Below are 12126 nucleotides of genomic sequence, written 5' to 3' on the forward strand. Positions count from 1 at the left end.
ATAAATTGCCTTGGATTCCATAAATGCTCAGTTTGTTAGTGGAGGCAGTAGCAGCAACAAAGCAGGAGGAGGGAAATTCAAGAAGGACCAGCACTGTTTATTTCATTTTATTTTCACCAACTTATTTTGGCATTCATACCATGCCTTACTGAGATAAAAATTAAACTCAATGCAGCTTGCAAATAAACATATAAATTGCAACAAAATTAAAAACAACCCATCAAGAAAACAAAGAAACATCAGAGAAGGCAAAACAGCGTCATAAGAATCATATCTGCCACTGCAGACTGAGAGAACATCATTAGCTCTGACACAGAGAATGCCTGCTGGAATATAATAGTCTTAAAAGGCTGCTTAAAAGTGGGCAAAAAGGGAGGTCAATCATCTCTTTGAGGAGACACACTGGGAGAGCCATTGTGGTTTAGTGGTTAAGAGCGGTAGACTCGTAATCTGGGGAACCAGGTTCGCGTCATCCACTCCTCCACATGCAGCTGCTGGGTGACCTTGGACTGGTCACACTTCTTTGAAGTCTCTCAGCCCCACTCACCTCACAGAGTGTTTGTTGTGGGGGAGGAAGGGAAAGGAGAATGTTAGCCGCTTTGAGACTCCTTCGGGTAGTGATAAAGCGGGATATCAAATCCAAACTCTTCTTCTTCTACTCTTCTACTATTCCATAGTTTGGGCAACACAACTGAAAAGCCGTCCACTTTTGTCCTCACCAACTGTGCCTCACCTGGGGCGCTTCCAATTTACCTGCTTCCTGATCATTCAACCTGACTTGTTTGCAGTGACGTGAGGTTAGACAACATCCATGATTTATTGAGCATTCGCCCTGATTTGTTTGTGGAGAGGTTAGACAACATTGTGCCAAACAGATGTTAGCCGATACTTCCCAGTGTGTTTCCATACTACGCTTCTTATCACAAAAAGGCAGATCTTTAGAGGAAGTAAGTTTAGAACCACTTGGAAGTTTCTAGACTTTCTCCAAGGGCAGCTCCACACTCTGCGTTTGGCAGCAGCATCTTATTTTCAATAAAAGATTGCCATATGGGCTCATTATGCAGGAAATGAGAAGAGGCTATGATGAAACCTTGCTAAATTTCAAAAATAACATGTAAAAAGAAGCCATTTTACTTTTGAATTTGTGTCATCGGTTCCTCCCACCACCCACCTCTAAACTTCCTTTGACAGCAGAAATGTCAGGAAAGCATGTTCCATTGCAACGCACATTGCCCTCCCCTCAAAATGTTTTGTGAAACAACCTTTCTATAACTGGCAAGGTAGGAGGAGGCTGGCAACTAGTCCTGGGCTGTGTTTTCAGAAGCATATCTCATTTGAAAATGTTTGTAAAGTGATATGCTTTGCACTTGGATGATTCTTCATATAAAACACATGATTCTTCATATAAAACACAATCACCTTCCAGCATCAGAATATCAATGAGCAACAGGATAGTACCATTAATTTCCAAGCCGTTGTATCTTTTTTTCATATCATAGGAGAGAGTGCAGTATTTTGTGACCACCAAGTGTAAAGAAATGGTTTAGCAAATCATTTAGCCATGTTTTAATTATGAGTCTTTTATCAATGATGGATGCAATCATTTAATCACTCCTGCTGCACAACTTCCATTATTTTCAATGGCAGCTGCTCAGAACTCCTACACGCAATCCTGCATCATTTGCAGTGTCTGGAGATGGTGCTGCTAGATACCATATCCTGTTACTGCCAACATTTGCTCATAATTGCTTGTGAGCAGAACCGGGGATGTATAATAGCTTAGGTGAACTCTTAAAAAGGGATTTGCATTGTTTGTTATTTTGTGTGTTGACATATTTTGAGGCATGTTCTCCTGAGCACACATAACACCAAAGACCTTTCTCATTTCATAAAGAAATATCATTAAAAGGTAACAGTGTGAAGGAAAATCTTGTTAAGTGCCGCTTGAGAGGATCTTGCAAATTGGAAGCAGTTTTGTCTAGAATTGAGACTCTTGTCGCACTGTGATTCTTAAATGAATTGTTTTAAGCGATTCTGCTTCATTTTTTCTCTCCAAATGCTATACAGCATCTACTTTTAAAATGAGAAGCATGTTATAATGTCACACTTCTAAATTTCTTAATGGTCACAAGGCAAGATTCGAAGCGCAAGTTGCTGACGAGGCCCAGAAACATAGAAAGTCTGAAGCGGAATATTTGTTTCTGAACAAATCAATTAGCTTTCTTAAGCATACTTTTGTTTCTCATCCTCAGATGAGAATAACTTTGCCATTCTGCCCCCCTCCCCACGACACAGCAAGACAAACAGGTATATCAGGGTTCTTCTCATGTTCTCATGATATTCTTCTTTTCTTCCAAAACTGCACAGGAATGATTCAATAAATTCAAGCTTCCTGTATTCCTCTCCACTCCACCAATAGCCTCCCTGCTGAGATGATCATATAAAAGATCACTTAAAAGTGGAACATGTAAAGAATACAAGGTGATGACTCCACCCTGTGAACAGCCCTGAGATTTTATGATGAAGGGAGGTATATAAACCTGATTAATAAAATAACAATAAAATAAACAAAGACAGGTCATGCAATGCATCCTGGTGCTTCACTATCATGATGCACTGACAGACCTACACATCCCATGCGCATGTTTCTGTTCTCTTTATTGACAAGTCATTTGGCTGGTGAGTCACTTTGAATGGCAAGAGATGAGTAAGTCCCACCCCCTACAACTTTCTCAACAAGGGGCACTGTAGTTCAGTTGTTCCTCTCACTCCCCATCCTGTCCATGCCACCCAAAACAAGATTGGATTCTCCAAATCAAGGTCCACATCATGATGGCTAAACATTTCATATGTGAGTTTTCTTTCCCACTTACAGGCATTGTTTAAAATGCTGTCTTATCATAATCAGTGAGACATCCCTGACATCTGCACATGTAAATGACAATATTTTCTCTACCTTTCTGAGCATTGAAGAATAAGAAGAAGAGTTTGGATTTGATATCCCACTTTATCACTACCTGAAGGAGTCTCAAAGTGGCTAGCATTCTCCTTTCCCTTCCTCCCCCACAACAAACACTCTGTGAGATGAGTGAGGCTGAGAGACTTCAGAGAAGTGTGACTTGCCCAAGGTCACCCAGCAGCTGCATGTGGAGGAGCAGAGACGCAAACCTGGTTCCCCAGATTATGAGACTATTGCTCTTAACCACTACACCACACTGGCTCTCCCTTTGTCACCTACTTTCCTCTTTTCCTGCACTTCCACTTTACTGCTCTCTGTTTCCTTTCCTTTTCCCCTTCTTCTTTTTCCATATTCAGCCTTGTGGCGTTTGTACAGAGCCCCCGGTTGTTTCACGGACTATTGACCTGTGCACCAGTGCTTTATTCTTCCGCTGCCACCAACCAGGTTTCTTCTGGTGAAATACTGAGTCTCAGTCAGGTTGTAAAGTCAACAACGAAGACTAAAGTTTATTGAAGAACAAACAAGTTTTAAATATATTCAGAACAGTTTCTCAAATACGCGCCCTTAACTAGATGTGGCACTATCTCACACTGTCACACTCTTCTCTCTCAGTTCTATCCATGTCTCTCACTCTAGCTGTCACAACCACTATGTTCATCTCACTGGCTCTGACTCTGACTCCTCTATCTCCCAATGATAAAACCTCTGGGCTGAGTCTCAAAACCAGGTAGGCTCCGCCTCTGAGCTTTCTCATTGGTCAATCTACATTAACCATTTCCATCCCCCTATGCAAACATAATCACAAGGAATGGGCAAACACCACAAGCCTTCTCTTCTTTTTTTCTTAATGATTTATTCTGCATTTCTATTATTTTTATTTTTATTATTTTTAAAAGGTCCCCCTCCTTTACTGGGTGGGTTGCATGAGAAATAATATATCAGCTATTCCCCTTATTTGATTGCTTCTACTTTCTGTTTTTAATAAAAATCACACAAAAGTTAATAATAACATTTATCTCTATTAGCCAACCCCAGACTGAAGCTTCTGGTGATGTATCTGTGCTAGGTTGTGCTGCGACAGTGAGAGTTAATTCCTAGTTAATTTCAAGCTTTGAAATTGCTACATACTGAGTCAGATCATCGCAACACAGGCTACTCAGACTGGCAACAGCAGAAGTCTTGTTTGGTGGGGCTACCAGATTTGAGGGGGGGGGCTTAAGCAAGGTGCCCTCTGAGGGGTCCTTGCACTGTCTTCTCTCCACAACCGTTGCACTGTCCTGATTGCTCCTGTGGCGTAGCATGGGTTGTCAGCACCCGGGGCAAGGCAAGTAATTTGTGCCCCCTAACCTGTGGATTTGCGCCCCCTAACCCTAACCCCCAGATGTTGCACCCGGTGCGGCCGGGCCCCCCTGCACCCCCCACGCTACGCCACTGGATTGCTCCTATCACCTTGCTTCCCAGGCTTCTGTTTTTTGAGGGAAATGAAAGACAAAGGAACCTGTTTGTCCCCTTTCCACAGCCTGGTAGGAATCAGTGGAATGAACAATGTCCTTTTTACTTTCTTGTTTTCCTGAAAACAAAAGAACAAGAAGGGGGATACACTTTCTCCTCACCCTTTCTTATCAGGCAACAGGAAAGGGGACACAGGGGTGTCTATTTCTCACCTTTTCATCAGCATACAGTTGTGGGCGCTGCTGCTCTAAGGAAATAAAGATGGCTAGGGCAGCGTACGCACCATACATTTAAAGAACATGACTTATCCCAAAGAATTCTGGGAATTGTCATTTGCTTAAGTAGTATTTATACTACTATCTTTGGGTTAAAGAAATGATTGAGTTCAGTTATAAATGACAGCCTTTCACTCATTTTGTAATGTGCTGCCGTTTATTAGTTTTGTCATGTGAAAAGTTGGATGTGCTGTTTTGTTTTTATCATGTTCTGGGTGATTTATTTATTTTTGTACAATTGATGGCCTTTAACTAAATAATAATGATTGGGAGTAATGCTCCTGAACATTCTGTGACATCACAGCATCTCATCCAATGGCTTTGTGAGAAGTGGCAGTTGGTTTTTAAGCTCCCATCCCTCTAGAAAGAAAAGTTAAAAGAGAGAGGTGGGATTTTTTCCCCCAGTTACATAAGTGAATAATGTAAATAAATTTTATATTGTAAAATTTAATACTGTATTCATAATGTGGCTGTGTGATGTAGATCACTGATTTAGGTTATATATATATGATGGTCCATCTATATGAGTAAAACTTATTCAGAATAGTTTACAAGAGAGATGAATACAATTTCTAACCATGAACAACAGAACAGAATACCAAACCTCCCTTAAACCTACAAACATTAATAAAACCACCCAAAAAAATATATATATTCCCAGCCCAAAGATAAAACACCCACCCACCCCAAGACCATCAACCCAAAGAAGCTCAACAGCAGCAGAGATAATCAGTCATGAATAAGCCAATGAAAGTACCTGGGTTTCAAGGCCTTTCCAAAGAAATAAACGGTAGTATCTTTACAGATGTCAACTGGCAGTGAATTCCAAAGTCGTGGGGCCACAAAATTATTATGAAAACAGATTATTTTCCTGCATTCCAGGGTCATGGTATCGAATATTAAGCTCTAATATTTCAGATCGGATATCTGACCAGACATACAAAAAAAGCTTGCAAGCAACAAAAATAGTTTCTGGTCTTGTTTCTAGAATTAATATGGCAGAACAGAGGCTTTCCTCTCAGCAAATTGAAGATGAATGAATGGTATTCCGTCTCCTTAGAAATGGAATTGATTGCCAGAGGTTAGTTCTATGATGGCAAGTCACAAGAGGGTGCCATTGTGGGGGAGGTGCTGAGAAGGAGATTGATTTTCCTCTTTGCGTTTAAAACATGAGCAGCAGCCTGTTCCTACAATGCAAAAATAAAAAGGTAAATATATTAGTGTTTTGTGGCTTGGGGGACAATTGGTTTGCATCAAAGACATTACTTCTTCCCAGTGAGCACAAGGAGACCAATTACATATTAAAGCACTCCAAGTTTCTTTGTCAGCCGCATGGCGCAACAACAACAAAATTGGCTTCAAATTATGCCTTTCTTTCCACTGAGAGCTATTTTTCTTTGCTCCCAGGTCTCAGCTAAGTACATTCCACATAGCCACAAGACCGGCGTCAGTTTTGCATCTGACTCGCGGCTGATTCAGGTTCATGAGAAGATGGCAGCACATGGTGTGTTTTTTCCTTTTCTGTATGTGGCCTCCACCACTTGGTCGCATGGAGGCTCACTGTGGTCAACTCACTTTGGGAATATCTGCAAGGGAATACACAGCTACACCCTTGGGCCTTGCGGGAGTCTTCGCGCCACCTGCTTGCACAAGCAAACAGGCCACAAAGAACCAGCCAGACACTTGCTCAAAGTCGCAGGATATGCTGAACTACAGCTCAGCCAAAAAGGAGAGGGAGGACAGGAGAGGAGATGGAGGAGAAGTTCCATTGCACAAGTAGAAATTATTGCGCTAGTGGAAACCAACTGATAATAAAAAATATATTTAAAACAGCAAAGGCTAATTCACTGGATCACCCTATTTTTGTTGTTGCTGCTATTCCTTGCAAGGTTATCTTCCTCCAGAGGCCATTCCAGAATCCTATAACGTGCCATGATCCTGTGTGGCAGGCTGCAATCCCTAAATAAGCTCAGGCTTTAAAATTGTCACCCCATATGAAGTAAAAATAAATCAGGGACTTATCTTCTTATATGCATGATTCCTCCCATTCTAAGCCGCTTAACCTAAGAATGAAGAACATAACACCACTGCGTGGTCAGCATTCATTATTCCTGACTTTTTCTTTTTGTACCCAATGCATCAAAGATTTCAGGCTGTGACTTCAAAAGTAAAACCTGCTTTGTGTGCGTGCATGTGTGCGATTTTTCTTAAATCTCTAATTGAAATAGAGAAAACGAGTAAAGTGATTAACATATTACACACTAATCATGTAATAAAAGTGTTTCAAATGCCAGCAGTACCGATGTGCTCTGTGTTCCCTTACAATTTAATTTAAAAGTCCGTCAAAAGAACTTCCTTTGTTATAGATTTATCAATAATCCTTGACTTCGTGATACACTTTTGATCATTGTGCGCTCATTAAACCACAATGTTCAAATGCCATCAGTTTTGCACCAAATTGGAAAACAGTGACTACAGTGAGTTGTGACTTTTAATGACCTTCACGTATCCAACAGAAATATTCACATTTCCATGCTGAGGTGTGTGTGTTCCACCATAGATACTCCGCAGAATGTCTGCTGTATACAAATCATGCCCAGAACAGGTGGGGAAGGGAAATATGGGGCAGGGATGGCAGAGATTTGGGGAAAGGGATCATCATTTTGTCCTATTGCTTCTCTTTGGGGAATATAATGAGAGGAGAATTATTTATATTAGGCATAGATTTCTGCTGTGTTTGTAGGTACTGTGGCTTTTGTATATGTCCTTGCACAGATTTCCAGCCAAAGAGTGTAGGTGTGCATCCTAAATCTCTTATAGTATTCATCCTTTTCTGCTTCCATGTTTCTTGTTTGACATCATACAGGAGCATATTAATCTAAAGAGCCATTCTCACAAACCCTCTGCCATATAAGGAGCTGCTTTCCTATGGAGCCATATACAATGCCACTCAGCTGCAGCACATGGTAACATCCATACCATACATTTAGATCACTCCTGTATTAATCCAAACTCCCCTCCTCCTCCTCCATAGAATCCTGGGAACTGCAGTTTATTAAGGGTGCTAGGAATTGTAACTCTGCGAAGGATCTCCTGATAGCGCTCAGCGACCTTAACAAGCTACAGTTCCCAGGAAACCATCAAAGTCAGTGGCATGGATCTTTCCCACTTCCTGAGGGGAAGAGTTGAGAGTTGGGTTGGAAAGCAACTTAAGATCAGCCCTGCCACCATGATGATCATATTCACTCAAATGCCACAGCCATATGAAATCAGACCATGAAGAAATGGCCCCCGCATGGTCATCAGTGGATGTGATGAGGGCCAAAGCTTCAAAACTTGTGACTGATTGAAGGAGATAAAATAAATGAATGAATTTAAGTACATATTCATATCACCGTTACTTCAACGGAGATGCCTTCCTTTTTATTTTATTTTTATAATCTTTTTTATTCAGTTTTACACTACACATTTAAATTCAAACATTAGACATAATCATCAACATTTAGGATTCCCTGAATCCTTAGACCTCCCTCCACCTTTCCATGGTTTCCATTTTCAATCTTTTTCAACTGCATCATATATTTTCTCTATTTTTCTTAAAATACAGTGGTACCTCGGGTTAAGTACTTAATTCGTTCTGGAGGTTTGTTCTTAACCTGAAAGTGTTCTTAACCTGAAGCACCACTTTAGCTAATGGGGCCTCCTGCTGCTGCCGCACCACCAGAGCACGATTTCTGTTCTTATCCTGAAGCAAAGTTCTTAACCTGAAGCACTATTTCTGGGTTAGCGGAGTCTGTAACCTGAAGCGTATGTAACCTGAAGCATATGTAACCTGAGGTACCACTGTAATCCATTTTTACCCTAGTTTTTTGTACATTGCAAGCATTACTCAAATCCTGCCAAAGCTTTCAGTTGTTTACAGTGTTCTCTTAGGTAATTTCTAAAACATTTCCCATTCCTTCTTAAAGTTTCTCCCTTCCTGGTTTCTGATTTTCCCGGTTATATTCACCATTTCGGTGTAGTCCATCATTTTCTTTTTAATATTCAGTGCCTGTCTAAAAATTATTGGCATAGCAGCCATATGCACCTTTCTAGGATGGTAGTTCCATCAGCATGGAGGCAGCACTGAATAGGCCCCATTTCTGGTGCCCACCAGTTATCTGAGCTTAGGCTTCACTCACAGTTTGTACTGTCCAAAATCTTTAATACTACAGCAAGCAAATTCCTTGTTCAACTTGTCCTTCCTGTTTGGGGTGAGCATATTTATTGAACGGCTCAGCTCTGCATCTTTGATGTGTCTGCAACCACAGTTAAGATTTTCTTGCACCTAAGTGTGGCATTTATGCCATTCATTTCCTCCAGTCTTTGTCTGAAATAATATTTCTCACATCTGTTGCCTTTTCCTTTGTCATCCTTCACTGATTTAAAAAAGCACATAAGCCCCATTGAAAATGTAAAGCGAAATGTCTCCATAGCAACCCTTTTAATGCTGTGATTTATGAATGCTCATCGACAGAGTTTGCAAAATGAGGAACCATCGGAGGGACAAGATCATTCAGCTACAAAAGCCCCTTTAACTGGGATTTTTATAAAGATGAGTCCAGAAGAGCAAATTCGGGGAAAGGACCAATGCCATGCATTTTATTTTATTTTTAAAGTTTTCTCTAGCTTATTTCTGCTGATATTTGAAGACATTGCATCAGGCCATGCAGCCGCTGAAAGATTCCCCTTACTATAATCTATTAAGCTAATTGACTATTGAGTTTCCTTGAAAAAGCCATTGCTTGATTTGTGTTTTCTTCCTTCCCACAGGGAAGAAAGTATATATCTCTTTGCAGTAAAATTGTTGCCAAACTTAAAAAATAATGTTAAATTTTCATTCTTAAATTAAGCAGAAATTAGAATAGGGTGGCTGTAGCACAGGTTCCTGATTTTTGTTTAGAGAAATTGACCCTCTGCACCACTTGTTGCCCCTATAATGCAAGTGTGGCAAGCTTGTCAGAAACTATGAGTGGTATCCAGCTAAACAGTTCTGCTTGTACAAGTGTTTTAGCTGTGCAACGAAACTTCTCCGCCTCCTCCTCTTCCCACATTCCCCCTGTGTGCCCCACATATCTGCTCCAGAAAACCCTGGAACCAGGGGTGTTAACTTGAATATAATATTGGAAGGGGCAGACCAAGATGGCTTGATCGCCCCCGAACTCGCGGCGCAGAACCACCTGCAGCAGAAGAGCCCGCCATGTCACACTGACCGACAGGCGGGCTCTTCCCCAGACTCAACTCTTGGGTCCCAGACTCTCAGCCTGGTGTCCTTGAGAGCCTGGCACCCGGGTGACCCACACCCCTAGTGCCTATGGGTAAGACAGCCCTGAGTAAGCCCCAGCCCACATATCAGTCACATAACACAGTGCACACACATCATTTGAATGGCAATGCCCATCAACTTTAGGGGGGCCTGGCCTCTCAAATATTTTATTGAGGGGTGCCAAAGACCCCTTGGCCCCTAGGAGTTGGTTCCTATGGAACAGATAAAGGTGGTGCACAGGGAGCATCGTTGCCCTAACTCCTAAATTATAAGCTCAAAACAATTACCCCTGGCTATGTCTATGTCTACTACTGTTTTGTTTTGTTTTGTTTTATTCCACATTCACTGAGACCATTGCTTGCAACCTTCAGTATTGAGATTAAATGTTTTAAAAAATCTATGTACTAGATGTTTTGTGGATCATTTCATGAAAATCCATTCCCAAACGGCAAACCCAGATAATAATGGGTTGGTTTTTTTCCCCCTTTCTCATTTCAGTTGTTCGAGTTCATGAACTTTTTGGCTGAGAATGTTATCTTCTGTTATATGGGATTAGCATTGTTCACATTCCAAAATCACATCTTCAATGCACTGTTTATATTTGGAGCATTTGTATCCTTTTTTTAGGCACCAGCAAATATATGGTATGGAAAACTCAATGTATGGTGTGCAGTTAATCCCATAATTGTTGATATAAGCCAGAATCCAGATATTTTTCTCCGTATGCAAAAAAAGAAAGAAAAAAGATTGTAACTATTTTCTATGTCCAAGAACACTTGGGGTGGCCAAAATCTACCTCTCTCCAGAAAATCTGTTCCGTGTTTTTAATTGGACCCAGAACCTGAATTAGTAATAATTTTATTCCATTCTTTATGAGCAACTGAATCACAGCCTCAAATCATATATTGTTACACTATCCCCTGTGTAATGTGTTTGATGTTTCATCCTGCAGATGGTTTTCAAACTTCAGGGCTTCAGGGAACCCTTTCTGCATGAAGATGTCCGTCAATGAACCTCATCCCCCTGCGCTGGTACCACAGAGCCCCTGTATATTGCTCCCAAGAATAGGATGTTTTAGGTTGCACCAAGTGTACAAATGGCCAGGTCTTTTGTCCCTTACTGATGTTCTGCATAAAATGAAAAAGCAGTCTAATGCTGTTTTTCAGGAATGCTTGCCCACCTGTACTGAGATTATAAGAGCATATGGGAAAGAGCTTTGCTGTATCAGAGAAAAGCCATATCTAGCCCAGCATACACAGTCACCAGTCAGATGCCTCTTGAGAAGCCAACAAGCAGGAGATGAGCTCACTAGCACTCTCCCATTGTGACCGTCCTGTAGCTGGCATTCAGAGCCATATTGACTCTGGCCATGGAGGTAGCATCCAGCCAACATGACTAGCAGCCACTGATGAAGAGCACTGACGTTTGCTAAAACACATTTTTTGAAAACGACATTTATAAGCAAACAACCCGAACTTCTAAATACACACACATACATTTGTCACAGTGTCCACATGGACCAATTCACTGGATGTACAATGAACAGGTGGAGCTACTGTATTTTGACCTAAATCAGAGATGAAGGTATTGCTGAACTAGCTCCCATCTTTCCAGACCAATAGTTATGCTATCTGGGGATGACAGGAGTCCAACATCATCTGGAAGACCACAGGTTCACCATCTATATGCTTCTCAAATCTCCATCAAGATACTGCTTCTACAGTTTGCCACAGGGTTGCTCTCTTCCGCTTGTGTCTATTGTACAGCTAAAGTTTTCAATGTGGTGAAGAAGAGCCCTGATACATAGGGTGAGGTCTTGGAAGAAATCTCCTTCTAGCAGGGTATCTGCGTACAGTTAAGAGATGTAATTTTGCTTTTTCTATTCTTTTCTGTAAAATGTCCTTATTTCATCTAAAATTGCTATTAAAGCAACTTTGGCATTAGATGCACAGAGGGATAATGAGAAAACCAACACAATTTTCTGAACCCTACAAAAATAATTGGAAGGTGGGGGGCAGACGCCGGCGTGGAGAATCCTAGACAGATACAATATGAATTCTGAGGAAATGAGACAGTAATCATGTCTCAAAGTACATTTATCCTTCCTGAATTACTGTTTGAGGAAATAATACTGT

General features: G+C 41.1%; 1 protein-coding gene across 1 annotated transcript in view; it reads left to right on the forward strand.

Moving 5' to 3' along the window:
- SLC9A9 (solute carrier family 9 member A9) overlaps positions 1–12126 on the forward strand; it is a 260732-nt gene that overhangs the window by 132619 nt on the left and 115987 nt on the right. The window contains exon 10 of the mRNA XM_081911454.1: positions 10490–10603. Within this exon, the coding sequence (XP_081767580.1) occupies positions 10490–10603 (114 nt within the window). The remainder of the gene's footprint in view (positions 1–10489; positions 10604–12126) is intronic.

Source organism: Podarcis melisellensis (assembly GCF_964234715.1).
Source record: "Podarcis melisellensis genome assembly, chromosome: 5".
Classification (NCBI taxonomy): Eukaryota; Metazoa; Chordata; class Lepidosauria; order Squamata; family Lacertidae; genus Podarcis; species Podarcis melisellensis.